The 18,739-nt window shown below is 43.7% G+C and overlaps 1 protein-coding gene across 4 annotated transcripts in view; it reads left to right on the top strand.

The window, feature by feature from the left end:
* Positions 1 to 18,473, top strand: part of LOC122920135 (1-aminocyclopropane-1-carboxylate synthase-like protein 1) — a 98,574-nt gene extending 80,101 nt beyond the window's left edge. For all 4 annotated transcript variants that reach the window (XM_044269342.1, XM_044269346.1, XM_044269343.1 and 1 more), the window contains exons 11-16: positions 359 to 448; positions 703 to 748; positions 1,235 to 1,376; positions 2,029 to 2,171; positions 3,210 to 3,363; positions 16,048 to 18,473. In XM_044269342.1, the coding sequence (XP_044125277.1) occupies positions 359 to 448; positions 703 to 748; positions 1,235 to 1,376; positions 2,029 to 2,171; positions 3,210 to 3,363; positions 16,048 to 16,328 (856 nt within the window). In that variant the 3' untranslated portion in view covers positions 16,329 to 18,473. The remainder of the gene's footprint in view (positions 1 to 358; positions 449 to 702; positions 749 to 1,234; positions 1,377 to 2,028; positions 2,172 to 3,209; positions 3,364 to 16,047) is intronic.
* The last annotated feature ends 266 nt before the right edge of the window (positions 18,474 to 18,739 follow it).

The following is an 18,739-nucleotide window of genomic DNA, read 5'->3' as shown; positions in this document are numbered from 1 at the left end:
CCTGAGTCGCAGCCCTTATAATATACTAAAGCTACCATCAGTATTCTGCTGGCTTCAGAGCTGAACTCGCCTAGCATTCAGAAATTGTTCAGTATCCGGTGATTTACATTCTGGAAAATGTTTGTAGTCCAGCCTCTGTACAGAAATGTAAAGTAGAGGAAGCTGCATTATAGGAGTTTAGCTAAATTGTTAACTGTGTCTGTTGACCAGATTGCAGACTATTTCCAATAACTACCAGCAGAATTATGAATGCAGCTCTGTAACATACGAATGTAAACTGATGGTGATTAACATTGTTACAATATTTATAGACCTGTACAACGGCACAGGATTCATTGGATTTCTCTTTGTCTTGTAGGCACTCTTTGCACGTCATAGTGGATGAGATTTATATGCTGTCCGTGTTTGACGAGTCTGTAGTGTTCCACAGCGTGCTGAGCCTGGACAAGTACGGACATCGTCTGATTATATACTGGGGTCGGGGGGTTGTACAAGAGTCGCACATGTCCCCAAAGTGGCAGAAGTAGCCATTTTACAGTTAAAATCCTCTAATCTCTTTACAGCCGTGCTCCGCTTTAATTCTCCCTGAGCAGCGCTCTTGTAAAACGTTAGATGAAATCTGATTGGTTGTAGTAGGCAATGCCGCCCTTCATAGCTCCTCCCCTTTGTCATAATTCACTGTGTTGTTCTGTATGTTTTTAGGCTTCCTGATCCTCAGAGGACTCACGTTATGTGGGGAATTAGCAAGGTAAGGATCATTTCTTGATGTAACACCCCCAACCCCTCAGAAGGCATGATGGCGGAAAAAAAACAGCTAAAATGGAGCAGAGCTTTCAGTATGAGCAGTATTATGTGGAGGAGGCGGGCAGATCAGGAAGTCTGGGTGTTACGGCTTCAGCCAATCACCGCAGAGCAGGAAGTGATGTCAGAGAAGGGGTGTGGTTTGTACGGCCCAGTAACCTGCAGCAGCAGTTATTTCCTGGGCCTGGAAGTTGCATTTGGAATACAGAGAACTGTGTTACATCCCTGTCCCCTGGATACGACATTCAGAGCTGGCTGACAACCTCTTAGGTAGCTGTAATTTGGACTTTTGGTTGTCGGCTTTCCCAGAGCTCAGAAACAATTAAAATGCCCCTTGACAGAAAAGGCCGACTCCGGAATTTTTTTAAAAATTTTTTGTTGCTGGTCTCTTTGCTTTGTGTAGTGTTTCGTTCTATCATTTTCCACCCTGCAGGACTTTGCCGTCTCAGGAGTTCGGTTTGGGACGCTCTACTCCCAGAATCGGGACGTCTGCAATGGCGTGGCCTCTCTCTGCTACTTCCACGGGGTCTGCGGCCCCATGCAGTACAAGATAGCTCAGCTACTGCGTGACCGAGGTGAGGTCTTAGGGCACGTGATGGGGGAGTTTCTGCTGCGGAGTTGTCTCCCCTTTAAAGGGCATCTGTCAGCAGTTTTGTCCCTATGACACCGGCTGACCTGTTACATGTGCTCCTGGCAGCTGAAGGCATCTGTGTTGGTCCCATGTTCATATGTGCCCACGTTGTTGAGAAAAATGAAGCTTTTATATATGCAAATGGGCCTCTAAGGAGCAACGGGGGCGTTGCCGTTACACCTAAAGGCTGAGCTCTCTCTGCATCTGCCACACCCCTACACTTTGATTGACAGGGCCAGGCAGTGAAAACATCATCACACCTGACCCTGTCAATCAAAGTGCAGATAGCAATTTAGAGAGAGCAGAGCCTGTAGGTGTAAAGGCAACGCCCCCGTTGCTCCTAGAGGCTCATTTGCATATAATAAAACTTAATTTTTCTCAGCAATGCGGACACATATGAACATGGGACCAACACAGATGCCTTCAGCTGCCAAGCGCACGTCTAACAGGTCAGCCGGTGTCATAGGTACAAAACTGCTGACAGATGCCCTTTAAGGTGGCCATACGCAAACCTGCCTTAGTTGGCCGGTATGTACTGCTTGCACTAGGGTTTGGCCTCTTATACTCACCAGACTGTGTTTCTGTTCATTGTCTAGACTGGATTAACCAGGTTTACTTACGAATCAATCACTCTCGCTTACGGGCGGCTCAGGCGTATGTGGCAGACGAGCTCCGCGCCATCGGCGTTCCCTTTCTAAACCGCAGCGCAGGATTCTTCATCTGGATTGACTTCCGTAAGGTGAGAAGCTGCAGGTGGTAACTTAGTTATAGGAGGGTTGGATACATTGTTGCTCTATTGATTTCTGTATATTTCTGGAGATGCCCTTAATCCTCCTACGGCCGCAGATACGTCTTTTTTTACGGCGGTCATTAATGGGCCTTATTCTCGAGCGTCGTGCGGTAGAATAACAGCTGCACGGGAGATCATGCAGTCATGTTTCGGATGCCTGTCGGCCTCTGCCGTCCCAACTTCCACTGGTCCTAGTGATCTTGCGATCGTCGGGTGACGGGTCACATGAGCAATGCTTACAGTGACAATAATGGTGGAAATGCTGCAAATTTTACATTAGCAACAGAGTGGATTAGAAATAAAAAATAAAATAAAAAAACATCCACGTTCTGTAGAAAATTTCCCCAATCGAATCCGCACGAAGTGGGGATTTTTAATCCGCAGCAAGTCAAATTTATATTGCATCCGATATTGTACAAGGATTTCATCCTTTGCAATGCATTGGGTGAATCTGCAGCAAATCCACCCCTAAAAACCACATGTAACTCATGCAGATTAACATTTGCTATATATGAGATTAAAGGGGTTTTCCGAGAGTACAGTATTGATGACCTACCCTCAAGTATCTGATTGGCGGGCGTCCAACTCCTGGCACCTCCGCTGATCAGCTGTTGGAAGGAGCCGCGGCACTCTGGCCTCTTTCTAGGCCAGTGATCACATTTAGCGGTCACATGGCCCAGGAGGTGCAGCTCAATCCCATTCAAGCGGACGGGCCTGGGCTGCAATACCACTCACAACCACTACACAATGTACGGCGCCGTGCTTGGTAAGTTGGGAAGAGGCTGCAGAGCTCTACTCTTCTACTCCAGGAAAAAAACCTTTAAATGTGCAAAAAAATTGTATTTGACCTTTTTTTTTTTTACACAATAAACAGCAAACTTTGATAATAAAAATAGAAACATGCTAAAAATGAAAGTCCCGTTTGGAATGAAAATAAGATGTAAAAAAACAACTAATATTGGTGTTTGGTGTCGATGTTCTCTGCAGTACCTGCGGACTCCAACCTTTGAGGAAGAAGTCAGTCTATGGAAGGATTTCCTGGATAATAAGGTTCTCCTGTCTTGCGGGAAAGCCTTTGAATGTTCGGAGCCCGGTTGGTTCAGGATTATATTCTCAGACAAGACCCACCGGCTGCAGTTAGGTAAGTGCTCGGGGGACTGCCCCTTGCTGGACGTCTACGAGCTCCAGAAGTTCGGTGTTGCAGAAGCATGGCTCCTTAGTTTTGGCTCATATGTCGGAAATGGAGCAGTAGGGAGAGTTGTCTGCTACCTCCCAGCAAGAGACTCAGCAGATTATGCCCTGCCTCTTCTTAAAGGGGTTGTTGAGGACTTAAATATTCAAACCATATGAGCTCCCAGCTCTTCACACATTCTCATATATATGTATGTGTGTGTGTGTGTGTGTGTGTGTGTGTGTGTATATATATATATAATTTATTTTTTTGCATCAGCCCATTTCAGTAAGATTTTAATTGGGTGCAATGGCAACACCCTCGTTGCTCCAGGGGCTAGTTTGCATAAAATTGAAAGCCTTATTTCTCAGAAATGGGGGCACGGACAAGGTGCAGATCTGAACATGCAGCTGTTTCAGTTGCAGGTATTTGATGGCAGACCCCCTTTAATTCACTGGTATATATTGGGAATTAAACCTCTAGCACTAGCGTTAGCACTAGCAATCACTAGCCTTACCCACTGCTGTATAGAGATAGCACTGTATTTTCTATGTCTAGCAGCTCCTAAATAGTATTACTACCTATTTAATGTTATGCCTGTGAAGAAAACGGTAATACTATTTAGGCTCAGAAAATCCAATACTGACTATAGAGCCCTTCTATGCAGTAGTGGGTAAGGCTTCTGCCTGCTCTAGTGAAAGCCTGGTGCTCAATTCCTAGTACATACCTGTGAAATATTTCTTTATTAAAAGTTATGGCAGAAAAATTGAACTTTTATATTTTTATAATATTTTATCAAAGGTAACCACTTCCAGACCAGCCCATTTACCCTCCTTCCTGACCAGTCTTAATTTTGTGGTAATAACTTTGGAATGCTTTTACTTATCCAAGCCGTTCTGAGGTTGTTTTTTCGTGGCACGTTGTATGTCGTAAGTAAAAGTCGCAAAACAGAAGTCTCTGATACATTGCCTGGAATCTTGGCGCTGCTGATCCTAAAAAGTGATGTGGGTCAAAGTCACCATGTAATTCACTAAGTCTTGTATAGGATCGCGCTGCCGAACTTCTCTCATCCGATTCCTCTTTACACCATAAGGCTCATTTCTGGTAACCCGGACATGGGAACAAGGGCTTAAATCCACCAGAACTCACTCCCCCAGTCCTGGTGGATGTTCCCATGTCCGGGTTATCAGTAATGAGCCTTATGGTGTAAAGAGGAATCGGAGGAGAGAAGTTCGGCAGCGCGGTCCTATACAAGACTTACATTGTATGTCATGTTAATGGTAAATTTGAGCCAATATGTTTTACCTTTTATTTATTTTAAAAATCGAAAATTTGAAAAGATTTACTATTTTCTAAATTTAAATCTCTCTGCTTTTAAGATGGTGATACCTCATAAAATAGTTATTGATTAACATTCCCCATATGTCTACTTTATGTTGAAATCACTTTGGTAATGTTATTTTATTTTTTTAGGAAGTTTAGAATTTTAGAAGCAATTTTTGAAATTTTCATGAAAATGTCTTAAATCAACTTTTTTAAGGACCGATTCAGTTCTAAATCACTTTGAGGAGCTCACATAATACAATCCACCCTTAAATTACCCCATGAGGGACTACATCCCTCAAACTTTTCTAAACTGATTTTAGAAATGTTGTTAACCCTTTAGGTATGCCACAGGATTTAAAGCAAAATGTAAGTGAAATTTCAAGCTTTCCCTTTTTTTTTTGCAGATTTTCCAATTTAATAAATTTTTTCCTGTAACACATCAAGGGTTAACAACAAAACAAACCTCAATATTTATTACCCTGATTCTGCAGTTTACAGAAACAGACCCCGTATGTGGTCGTAATCTGCTGTATAGGCACATGACAGGGCTCAAAAAGGAGGGAGCGCCATATGGTTTTTGAAGGGCAGATTTTGCTGGAATAGTCTTTAGGCGCCATGTTGCATTTGAAGAAACCCTGAGGTACCCCTACAGTGAAGACCTGAAAAAGTGACCACGTTTTGGAAACTACACCACCCATGGGGTTTAAAGGGGTGTAGTGAGCACTTTGACCCAACAGGCGTTTTATAGAATTTATACACTTGGATGTGAAAATGAAAAAAACTTACAAGAGGGTGTCCCCGCCCCCAGGACAGGAAACAACGCAGAAGCACATGATTTTAAAGGCCTCCTCCCCTTACCTATTCAGTCGTTGTTTCCTGTCCTCGGGATGCGTGGAAGCTCTCCTGGAATGCCAGGAATGATATATTCTCGCCCAGCCTTATTTCTTTCCACACACATCGTGGGATGGCTGGAGCAGGGGGGGGGGGACGCGCTGCCTCCCTTTCTCGTTCCTGGGCATAAGTCCTGCGCACGGGCAGCCCCGGGCTCGCGATTCTCCCAGGTAAGGGGAGATTGCGCAGGATCTTGGCGCGCCTTTCAGGAAGATTTAAATGGGGTGAGAATCCCCAGACAAAACCTTCCCTTCATCGCCTGAAGTCATGCTTGCCCCGGTGGACGCGGACGCATCAAGGAAACCTGGAGATCCCGCTGCCTCAGCCCGGTAAGCCTCCTCCCCAGTGGGGACTTAATGTGTCTCCTAGTTTCATTCCTAGGTACCTTGATGCACAGTGTTGGTTTGCTTATTTTCACGTGGGAATTGTGGCTTGTCTCCGTGCTCTCACCCCTGGTGTAGGTGTTGTTAAAAAAATAAAAATAAAATTTCCTGGCCCTACAATCTTCTTTTTTTATTATTATTATTATTTAATTCTATAGGGCCCAGAGACCATGACCTAAGCCGGCTGGTGGAGATACGGGATGCAAAAAGTGTGCCATCTGTAGGAAGTCGTTTTTCTCTTCAAAAAGAAATCCTTATGTCCTAAATGCACCGAAAAGGTGTAGTCGCCGAAGAGTCGCCGTCCTTCCTTGATTCTCTAAGAGCTATAATAAAGGAAGAAGTTAATACGGCTGTGGACTCTAAAATTGCGTCACAATCCCCACGCCCATCTACATCTCGCAGATCTTTTGCTTCTGACATGGCGTTTGATCTGGATGAAGAAGAACTAATATCTGATCCGGACTCTGACTCTTCAGATGACGGCTCAGGAAAACCTTTGTTTCTTCCTGAAGAAACTGATGGTCTTCTAAAGACCATACGGGCTACCATGAACATTCAGGAGGAGAAAGAAATTCACTCCGTTCAAGATCAAATGTTCCAGGGTTTGGGGGAGAGAAAGAGAAAGGTCTTCCCCATTCATAACAACATAAAATCCCTGATACCTAAAGAATGGAGGGATCCTGAAAAAAGATCAGCCGTGACAAATTCCTTTAAAAGGAAGTATTCATTTGCTGAGACTGAGTCAGATCCCTGGGACAAAACACCGAAAATCGATGCCCCAGTTGCCCGCATTTAAAAAAAAAGGCCTCTCTACCGTTCGAGGACATGGGTCTCTTACGAGATCCCATGGACAAGAAATCTGAAAACTTACTAAAAAAGGCCTGGGAGACAAATACGGCTATGCTACGTCCAAGCATCGCCTCTACTTGGACGGCTAGAACTCTGTCCGTCAGGTTGAATCAATTAGAACAGCACTTAGCAGCTGGTACCCAAAGGGAGGAAATCTTTGCCTCCCTACCTATTTTAAAAAAGGCATCCAATTTTTTGGCAGACGCCTCTGCTGACTTAGTAAAATTCTCCGCTAGATCAGCTGCTCTGTCTAATGCGGCTCGTAGAGCAATCTCGCTGCGTTCATGGTCAGGTGACGCTGGATCAAAGAACCGCCTTTGCTCGATCCCCTGTGAAGGAGATTAGATGATATCCTTGAGAAGGCCTCAGATAAGAAAAAAGGGTTCGCCCTTGAGAATCGCTATTTTAACCAAAGGCGATCCTTTCAAAATCAGAAAAAATCGAGGCTGGATCAGAAGAAAAAAGAAGATTCTAGGAAGTGTCAACCTTCTAAAGGTCGAGAAAAGGGATTCCTGTTCAATCCTGAGAACTCCTCCCGTCCCAATAAATGACGCCATAACCTATGTCGGGGGAAAGGCTAACCTTTTTCATCTCAGCCTGGGAAGAAACAGGGGCTTCCCCTTGGGTGATATCTACTCTAAGAGAAGGCCTAAAATAGAGTTTTTATTCCCTCCCCCGGATAGTTTTTTTTATAAACACAAAGCTGATTCAAAAAGAAAAACAATCTTGTCTAGAAACAGAGATCTCTTCTCTTATAAACAAAAATGTGCTTTATCCAGTCCCAGTAGATCAATACGGAAAAGGTTTCTATTCTCTGGTTTTTCTGGTACAAAAACCAAGCAGAGCCTTCTGTTTGATAATACATTTTTAATCATTGAACCGATTCATTGTTTACAAAAAATTCTAAATGGAAACAATAAAATCCACCATAAACTTACTCCCTCAGGACTGTTTTATGGTGACCTTGGACCTCCAGGACGCCTACTACCATGTTCCGATGTGCCAAAGTCACCAGAAATATTTAAGAATCGCTGTCTTTCTAGGGGATCAGTTACACCACTTCCAGTTCGGAGCTCTCCCATTCGGAATCTCTTCGGCTCCAAGAATATTTTCAAAAGTCATGTCAGAGGTCATGAAATACCCTCACCTAAAGGGGATTCTGATTATACCATATTTAGACGATTTTCGTATCGCTTCACCTTCGGAAGAAAATCTGCGATCCCACCTCTTTCAGGTGCAAACATGCCTTACCACCCTAGGGTGGATTATAAACTTTAAGAAATCAGACCTGTCGCCGGACCGAAGAAAGCTCTTCTTGGGAGTGCTCCTAAATTCTCATCTTCTATTGTCCTTTCTACCCCTAGAAAAACGGAACAATCTACTTCAAAAAGTAACTCTGTTCTGCAGTCACCTTCCGCCATCAGGAACATTATGACCATCCTAGGTCTTCTGATGGCTACAATTTCCTCGGTCAGATGGGCTCAGAATCACACGAGAATCCTTCAGGCCTTCCTCTTATCTTCTTGGGATAGAACAAATTCTGCCCTGGAAAAGCATGTGCTCATTCTAAATTCCGTAAAGAGGTCCTTAATGTGGTGGAGAATAGACAAAAACTTACGGAAAGGAGTCTATTGGCGTCATGAAAAGCAAATGATCGTGACAACAGATGCCAGCGGTTCAGGACGGGGAGGTCATTTGGAGGGAAGAGTAGTTCAGGGCAGATGGGGAGAAGATATGTTACATGCTTCTTACAATCTGAAAGAACTCCCATCTAGAGTCATCGTCTCCCTTCACACTCCATCTCCGAAACACGTAAAAGTATTATCAGACAACACCACGGCCGTCGCCTACCTGAGGAGCCGTTCTCTACAGGCAGTGTCTCAAAACATCTTTCATTGGGCAGAAAGGAATCTCTTTTCTTTAACAGCAGTCCATGTGAAAGCAGAGAACAATGTAATCGCCGATTTCCTCAGTTGGACCCTGAAAGAAGGTGAATAGTCCCTGAATCCTCAAATTTTTCAGCAGATCTGCAAAAGATGGGGAATCCCGGATCTAGATTTATTTGCCACAAAGGACAACAGGCAGGCCGAAAAATGTTGCTCCCTCTCCCGACTGGACCAGCCGTTATGGGTAGATGCGCTACCCCAGCCATGGCCGAAAGCACTTTTTTATGCCTTTCTCCCTTCAATTTGATTCCAAGAACTCTTATGAAGGTGGAGGAGGAAGCAGCTCAAGTGATATTCATCGCCCCTTTCTGGCCAAGGAGGTCTTGGTTCCCTCTGTTACTCAGGTTGTCTGCAGGAATATTATGGACCCTTCGATCAACTCCGGACCTTCTTCACCAGGGACCAATATTCCAATAACCCTAACCCCAGAGTAATTCAACTCAACCTGACGGCCTGGTGGCTGAACGCCTCGCTTAAAGAAAAAGGGCTTGACGGATGCTGTAATCTCTACAATGATATTGAGCCAGAAGCCTATAACATTTAAGAACCTGTAACGCTTTTTTGTCCTTTTCAAAAAATTGCCTTTCTCCAGACATTCCTCAGGTTCTTAGTTTCTTGCAGGTGGGTTTGGATAAAGGTCTCCGACGATCAAGGTACAAGTCTCAGTGTTAAGTGTCTTTCTGGATGAGAAATTGGCGGATTCTCCGCTCATCAAGCGTTTTTTTAAAGGGGCCGACGAGTCGTTCCATCATTACCCCTTAGGACCTAAACTTAGTTCTCTCAGTTCTGACCAATTCATAAAATTTATTTAAAGATGCTCACCTACGAAACGTTTTTTTTCTTGTGGCGATTAACTGCTAGGAGGGTTGGAGAAATCCAGGCGTTTTCTCACAAGCCTCCAGATCTTACAGTCCTGGACGACCGCATAATTCTCAGGCATTGTCCTTCCTTTCTACCTAAGGTCGTCTCCAAGTTTCACTGTGAGCAAGAAGTGTCGTTACCTTCCTTCTGCCCATCTCCAACTACGGAAAAAGATAAAACATTCCACAACTTGGACGGTAAAAGGAGCGTATTGTCCTACCTACACACCACCAGTAAATTTAGGCCGTCCGATCATCTTTCTCCAATATCAATGTCCGAATGAAGAGCAAGCGGCCAGCAAATCATTCATAGCAAGATGGATCAGAGACGTTATTGCTTTTGCCTATGTGCAGAGAAATCTTCAGCCCCCTTCTGGAATAAAAGTCCATTCTACTAGGGCGGTATCATCTTCATGGGCAGAATCTACATCAGTAACTCTAGACTAAATCTGCAGGGCTGCCACGTAGGCAAGCCCTATGACTGTTTTCAATCATTATAAATTGGACATTCTAAGGAACCAGGATTTGTCCTTTGGCTTCAGGGTCCTGTCGGCTGCGGTCCCTCCCTAATGTGAATTACTCTGTTAACCCTCCTGTAAGTGCCGTTGTGGAGGCTATTGGAAAAACCAATTACCGGTAAGAGTAATTATCTTTTACAAGACAATGGTGCTTTAGGCCCAAACTTTCTTTTTCACAAGGGATTACAGGAGAACATCACCCCACAATTTTCTACCCATTTTCTCCTGAATACAGTTACACCCCATTCTTGGTCGTAAACTGCTGTTTGGGGATACGCCAGGGCTCAGAAGGGAAGGAGCGGCACTTGGATTTTCTGACGTGAAATTTGCGGAAATGGTTTATAACAGCCATAACTTTGCTGTGTGAGGGCTTATTTTTTGTGGGACACGTTGCACTATTTTGGGGTACATTTGACTTTCTGATCGCCTTTTATCACATTTTTTGGGAGGTGAGGTGGGCACAAATAAGATATTTTTATTATTTTTTTGGTGAGGTTCGCCATGTGGTATATATGATCAGAGAACTTTATTCTGCTGTTTGATGCGATTATGGCGATATAAAAAAACTACATACATCTTGTGTTTTACTACTTTTGCATAATAAAATCACTTCTCATGAAAAATCTGTTATATTCCGCATTGTCATATACATATACTAACATCCATAATATTTTTGTTTTTCTGCCAACATACAGTGCTGCCCATAATTATTCATACCCCTGGCAAATTTTGACTTAGTTACTTTTATTCAACCAGCAAGTAATTTTTTGACGGGAAATGACATAGGTGTCTCCCAAAAGATAATAAGACGATGTACAAGAGGCATTATTGTGGGGGAAAAAACATTTCTCAGCTTTTATTTACATTTGAGCAAAAAGTGTCCAGTCCAAAATTATACATACCCTTCACAAACTGTCAGTCTGTGGGAAAATCTAAAGTTCTATACCATTCCAAATAGTCCAAGCTGTTCTAAAGCCTCCTAATTACCCTGATTATTTGGGAACAGCTGTTTTAATCAACTCAACAGGTGAAAAACAGCAGCTCTCTGCAGTTGGTTTGTGGACAGTTATGGCTAAGACAAAGGAGCTCAGTGAGGACCTGCGGCTGCGCATTGTGGCTGCTCACAAGTCAGGAAAGGGCTACAAGGCCATTTCTAAATGTTTTTAAGTTCCAGTGGCTACAGTGCAAAGTATTATAAAAAAATACAAGATGTTCCGCACTCTGGAAAATCTCAGAGGACGTGGTCGGAAGCCAAAAGTGACTTCTGTGCTGGCCAGGAGGATAGTTAGAGAGGTGAAAAAGAATCCAAGGATCACCACTAAGGCCATCCTGGTGAATCTGGGCTCTGCTGGTGGCAATGTCTCAAGGCAGACAATCCAACGGACAATGCAGAGCAAGGAGGACGCCGCTTCTCCAGATAAGGCACACAAAAGCTCACTTCGCCTTTGCAAAAGCTCATCTGGACAAAGAAGAAGACGTCTGGTCTTCTGTGTTATGGTCAGATGAACAAACATTGAATAGTTTGGTCACAGTGATGTTTCCTTCATTTGGCGTAAAAAAGGAGAAGCCTTCAACCCAAAGAACACCATCCCCACTGTCAAACATGGTGGTGGGAACCTAATGCTTTGGGGGTGTTTTTCAGCCAATGGACCAGAGAACCTAATCCCAGTAAACGGCACCATGAAAAAAGAGCAATACATGAGGATTCTCAACGACAACATCGGGCGGTCTGCAGAGAAACTCGGCCTTGGGCACCAGTGGACATTTCCGCATGACAATGACCCAAAACACATAGCAAAAGTGGTGAAGAAATGGTTAGCAGACAACAACATTAACGTTTTGGAGAGGCCCAGCCAGAGTCCAGACTGGACTCCAATAGAAAATCTGTGGAGGGAGCTAAAGATCAGGGTGATGGCAAGAAGACCCTCCAACCTAAAAGATTTGGGGCTCATTGCTAAAGATAAATGGGCAAAAATACCTGTGGAGACCTGCAAAAAGCTGGTCTGCAATTATAGGAAGCGTTTGATTGCTGTAATAGCCAATAAAGGCTTTTCTATTGATTATTGAGAAGGGTAGGAATCATTTTAGACTGGACACTTTTTGCTCAAATGTAAATAAAAGCTGAGAAATGTTCTTTTCCCACAATAATGCCTCTTGTACATCGTCTTATTATCTTTTGGGAGACACCTATGTCATTTCCCGTTAAAAAATGTACTTGCTGGTTGAATAAAAGTAACTAAGTCAAAATTTGCCAGGGGTATGAATAATTATGGGCAGCACTGTAGATGTTTGAGGGCTTTCCTTTTGCTGGACAGGCTACTTTTTATTGGTACTGTTTTCGGATACATATGGCTTTTTGATCACTTGATATCATGTTTTTTGGAGGGTGAGATGACAAAAAAAGCTGTTTTGTTGTAATTTTTATTTATTTTTATGGCGTTTACCTGATAGGGTAGATCATGTGCCATTTTTATAGAGCAGGTCGTTACGGACACGGCAATAACAAATATGTATATCATTATATATATATATATATATATATATATATATATACAGGGAGTGCAGAATTATTAGGCAAGTTGTATTTTTGAGGATTAATTTTATTATTGAACAACAACCATGTTCTCAATGAACCCAAAAAACTCATTAATATCAAAGCTGAATATTTTTGGAAGTAGTTTTTAGTTTGTTTTTAGTTTTAGCTATTTTAGGGGGATATCTGTGTGTGCAGGTGACTATTACTGTACATAATTATTAGGCAACTTAACAAAAAACAAATATATACCCATTTCAATTATTTATTTTTACCAGTGAAACCAATATAACATCTCAACATTCACAAATATACATTTCTGACATTCAAAAACAAAACAAAAACAAATCAGTGACCAATATAGCCACCTTACTTTGCAAGGACACTCAAAAGCCTGCCATCCATGGATTCTGTCAGTGTTTTGATCTGTTCACCATCAACATTGCGTGCAGCAGCGACCACAGCCTCCCAGACACTGTTCAGAGAGGTGGACTGTTTTCCCTCCTTGTAAATCTCACATTTGATGATGGACCACAGGTTCTCAATGGGGTTCAGATCAGGTGAACAAGGAGGCCATGTCATTAGATTTTCTTCTTTTATACCCTTTCTTGCCAGCCACGTTGTGGAGTACTTGGACGCGTGTGATGGAGCATTGTCCTGCATGAAAATCATGTTTTTCTTACCTTGCAGACTTCTTCCTGTACCACTGCTTGAAGAAGGTGTCTTCCAGAAACTGGCAGTAGGACTGGGAGTTGAGCTTGACTCCATCCTCAACCCAAAAAGGCCCCACAAGCTCATCTTTGATGATACCAGCCCAAACCAGTACTCCACCTCCACCTTGCTGGCGTCTGAGTCGGACTGGAGCTCTCTGCCCTTTACCAATCCAGCCACCTGGCCCATCAAGACTCACTCTCATTTCATCAGTCCATAAAACCTTAGAAAAATCAGTCTTGAGATATTTCTTGGCCCAGTCTTGACGTTTCAGCCTGTGTGTCTTGTTCAGTGGTGGTCGTCTTTCAGCCTTTCTTACCTTGGCCATGTCTCTGAGTATTGCACACCTTGTGCTTTTGGGCACTCCAGTGATGTTGCAGCTCTGAAATATGGCCAAACTGGTGGCAAGTGGCATCTTGGCAGCTGCACGCTTGACTTTTCTCAGTTCATGGGCAGTTATTTTGCGCCTTGGTTTTTCCACACGCTTCTTGCGACCCTGTCGACTATTTTGAATGAAACGCTTGATTGTTCGATGATCACGCTTCAGAAGCTTTGCAATTTTAAGAGTGCTGCATCCCTCTGCAAGATATCTCACTATTTTTGACTTTTCTGAGCCTGTCAAGTCCTTCTTTTGACCCATTTTGCCAAAGGAAAGGAAGTTGCCTAATAATTATGCACACCTGATATAGGGTGTTGATGTCATTAGACCACACCCCTTCTCATTACAGAGATGCACATCACCTAATATGCTTAATTGGTAGTAGGCTTTCGAGCCTATACAGCTTGGAGTAAGACAACGTGCATAAAGAGGATGATGTGGTCAAAATACTCATTTGCCTAATAATTCTGCACGTAGTGTGTATATATATATATATATATTTTTTTGTTTGTTTGTTTGTTTTTTGTTTTATGCTGTGTATACAGGGATCCAGAAGACAGGGACACAGAGGAACGGTCCCTGCCTTCTCTATGGGGTGCCGCCCGCACAGCAGCTGCACGATTAACATTCCAAAAGTCCCGACCACCCAGTCGTTTATAGTCAATGGGTGGTCGGGAACAAGTTAATGTCACAAAAAAAATATAACACAGCAAAACCCATTACACAACATACTATTAAATATTTAAAAACAGTATTTATAGTCTGTCTGATCATAATCACCCGCGCAGTAGGGAATGGGGATCAGTAAACAGTGCACATAAAAATCGCGCAATGGTTTTTCCTTTCATTTCAGTAATAATCTGTTTATGTAATATCATTCCTGGACAGATAACTGCTTTTTAAGCACAGAACGTCTCACCCCAACATGGTAGGTCCATAGCTTAATAGTAAGTCGTCTGCCTGTCATGCAGGTCTGGGGTTCAAATCCCAAGACAGACCTATAAATTAGTTTCTTTAGTAAAAGCCTACGTGCTCTGTCGTCCAAGGGCCACACAGCTTCATTAATATTAACTGAACTGAAAGGGGTGGGCCCAGCATAGACCATGGGGGTATATCGCTAGGATATGCCGCCATTGTCTGATGGGTGCGGGTCCCACCGCTGGGACCCGAACCTATACCGAGAACAGAGCGGGGAAAGGTGGTGGAGGGCGCATGTGCTTGGTATGCTATAAAGAGGCCATTGTAACACTAAATGCAGTCGGAGAGCTCTGGGGTCCTTCAGTAGACCCTGAGCTGCCGGCCTATACTAGCAATGACCGTTGATCACGTCATAGAGGTTTTGTGTGACACGATCAGAGGGCCCCCCCCCCCCACAGTCTTTCTTTTTTAATGCAATGATCAGCATTGTTCCTGGCATTCACTTGCGATCAGCTGGACGGGTATGCATCCTGCATCCTCAAAAGGGTTAATTCCACCGGTTCCCATTTTTCTTGTAATTAGTCTTGACTTCTTCACCATCTATAATGCACTCGGTATAATCCATTTGCAGCTAATTGATCTTCCGCACTTCTCTCTCGTTAGTACAGTCCAGTTACAGTAAGCAATGACTTATTCTAGTTCTCTTAAAGGGGAACTCCAACGTGGAGATTTGAAGTCTCTGACCCAGCATTAGTAATGCCTAATGGTTACAGAATGGTTCTCCAGATACCATCTGAATTGAAGCCATGAATGTTTATATTCACTGACAGCAAGCAGAGGTCTTTGAGGTATTGATAACTTTTAGGAGAATGTTAGAATTGATCACCGAGACCCCCATGATCACTCGTACAGGGTCTTGAGCCCCCCCTTCTTTCCGATCTTGCACAGTTGTGGTGAGGAAGAGTCTGCATGAAGCACTGTGCCCAGGTGTGCCTCTGTGTTAATTTTGGCGTACCCTCAGGGGTCCTGCACTAACCTGCTTACAGTTACAGCGTTTACCTGCAGTCACCACTAGGGGGAGCTCGCTGCAGAGACAACTTCCCATTGAGATAGTGTAAATCCGGATGCACTCAGCTCCCCCTAGTGGTATTTACAGTGTGAAGTGAAGCAGGGGATTTGGCTCTTTTTGTTTGACAACCCCTATAAAAATGTGTTATTATAGTGGACGCTTGTGCATTTTTGGGGAAGGGTCCATTCTAGGCTCGTCCTATCTGTGTACACCCTTTTCTCACTATTAGGACTCCCTCTAACAATCCACATTTCTTATTTCCTCTCATCAGGAATGCAGCGGATCCGCAAGGTGCTGGAAAGGAGGGAGAAAGAGCTGCAGATAGAAGAGCAGAATCCCGTAGAAGAAGACGGCAAAGCGGACAGCACGGACGAGGTCATCTACGTGTCCAGTCACCACGAACCTTCAGGCTCCAACCTGAGCGACCTCATCGTTCAGCTCCAGAACCAGATGCGATCGTCCGACTGGCTGCGGCGAAACACGGCGGAAAACTTTGCTCAGCAGAACCCGGAGGTTTTCCAGGTGTATAGCAAATATGTGGGAAAGCAATGAGGCAGATGGGGCCGGGGCGGTGTGTCTTCTGGAGTCCTGTTCCTGTCAGAATAGACTGTATAGGTGCTTCCATCTTGTATGGCCCGTTGGACTCCATCGGAAACCAGTTCAGGATGGCTCCGCTCCAGCTGTTTGCAGCTTCCATAAGTGGCTACATACATATGGCTGCCAGAAGACCGAAGATCGGGGGCTCGTCTTTATCGTTGGGGCCAAGTAACTGGAAATGTAACCAAAAATAATCTGTAGCACTTAATGTACTGAATATTTGACACATGCCCCCGACTTGTGCTAAACGGAGTATTCTCCTGCATTCGGTCTGTTTCATTTTTCATAAACTTCGTCAGGACAGGACAGGACCATAGAATGTGTCGACAGATAAGAACCATTTGGCCCATCTAGTCTTCCTAATACCATCAGCATCATGGAGGACATTTTTGACATCTCTCTGCAAAAGAAAAGTCCTAAAATGTGTTTTACAGTCGTGGCCGAGAGTGTTGGCACCCCTGAAAGTTTTCCAGATATTGAAGTATTTCTCCCAGAAAATTATTGCAGTTACACATGTTTTGTTATACTTGTTTATTTCCTGTGTGTGCAATGCCAAAAAACGGAGAAAAAAACCCCAAAATTACCATACATCATTTCATTCAAAACTCCAAAAATGGGCCGGACAAATTTACTGGCACCCTCAACTTAATATTTCTTTGGAGGAAATAACTGATATCAGTCACTTCCTATAACCATCCACAAGCTTCGTACACATCTCTACTAGTATTGGACGACTCTTCTTCTGCAAACTGCTCCAGGTCTCTCATATTTGAAGGTCCACCGGTGTTCAATGGGATTTAGATCTGGGCTCATTGCTGGCCACTCTCCAGCGCTTTGTTCCCATCCATTTCTGGGTGCTTCTTGAAGTACGTTTGGTGTCATTGTCCTTCTGGAAGACCCATGACCTAGGACGCAAACCCAGCTTTCTGACACTGGGTCCTACATTGCGACCCAGAATCCTTTTGGTAATCTTCAGATTTCATGATGCCTCGCACACAGTCAAGGCACCCAGTGCCAGAGGCAGTAAACCAACCCCAAAACACACCTTTTGAACCTCCACCATATTTGACTGGAGGTACTGTGGTCTTTTCTTTGTAGGCTTCATTCCTTTTTTCGGTAAACAGTGGACTTAAGTGTTTTACAAAAAAGCTCATCTGTCCACGAGACGTTTTCCCGGAAGGATTTTGGCTTATTCACGTACATTTTGGCAAACTGCAGTCTAGCTTTTTTATGCCTCTGTGTCAGCAGTGGGGTCCTCCTGGGTCTCCTGCCATAGCTGACACTGATGCACCCTGAGCTTGAATTTCTTTGGAACTTGATTGGGGCTGCTTATCCACCATCCGGACTATCCTGCGTTGCAACCTTTCATCAGTTTTTCTCCTCCGTCCAGGGAGATTAGCTACAGTGCCATGGGTTGTAAGCTTCTTGATTATGTTGAGCACCGTGGACAAAGGAACATCTAGATCTCTGGAGATGGACTTGTAACCTTGAGATTGTTGATATTTTTCCACAATTTTGGTTCTCGAGTCCTCAGACAGTTCTCTGCTCCTCTTTCTGTTCTCCAGCTTAGTGTGGCAGACACACAATGCAAACATTGAGTCAACTTCTCCCCCTTGTATCTGGTTTTCAGTGTGAGTTCTATATTGTCCACACCTGTTACTTGCCAAAGGCAAGTTTGAACGAGCGTCGCATGCTTGAAATAAAGTTGTTTAACCACAATTTTGAAAAAGTGCCAACTATTTTGTCCGGCCCATATTTGGAGTTTTGTGTGAAATTATGACCAATTTGTCTTTTTTTTTTTTTTTGTTTTGTTCCAGTACAGACAAAGGAAATAAACGTGTAATTGAAATAATTTTCAGGGGTGCCCACACTTTCTGCCATGTACTGTATATGTTTCCAAAAAGTTGTATTTACATTTCCTTTACTTTCCAATGGTCGCAGACTGAATGAATCATAGAGCACAGTGTCAATCTGCTGCTTGTAAAGCCAACACAGTAGGATCATGTCACCTGGACATTTGACTTTACATGCTCGTTGTAACCCAGTGCTAGCATAAATGGGTCAGTGTCCACCCTAGCACCACAGCGTCATCTGTATGCTGAACCCTAGAGACGAAAATAAAGGGGACCTGAGCTTATAATCCACCCGCTGTAGGAATTGGACAGTTGTATAGGAGCTCGGCTGAGCAGCTATTTATAGTGCAGAGCAGCTACAAAGAGTGTCTCTTATCTGCTGCAATCCATTGATTTGAATGGGCACCGTGTAATACTTACTATCGCCTGTGGTTGCGCTGCAGGGAAATTAAGCACATATATTATCCAGGTTTCTCAGACGATCACTGGAGGTTCCATGGGTCTGATCACACG

The sequence above is a fragment of the Bufo gargarizans genome, chromosome 10 (genome assembly GCF_014858855.1).
Source record: "Bufo gargarizans isolate SCDJY-AF-19 chromosome 10, ASM1485885v1, whole genome shotgun sequence".
Classification (NCBI taxonomy): domain Eukaryota; kingdom Metazoa; phylum Chordata; class Amphibia; order Anura; family Bufonidae; genus Bufo; species Bufo gargarizans.
Note: the sequence above shows the minus strand (reverse complement) of the source record. Positions and strands in the feature narration are given on the sequence as shown.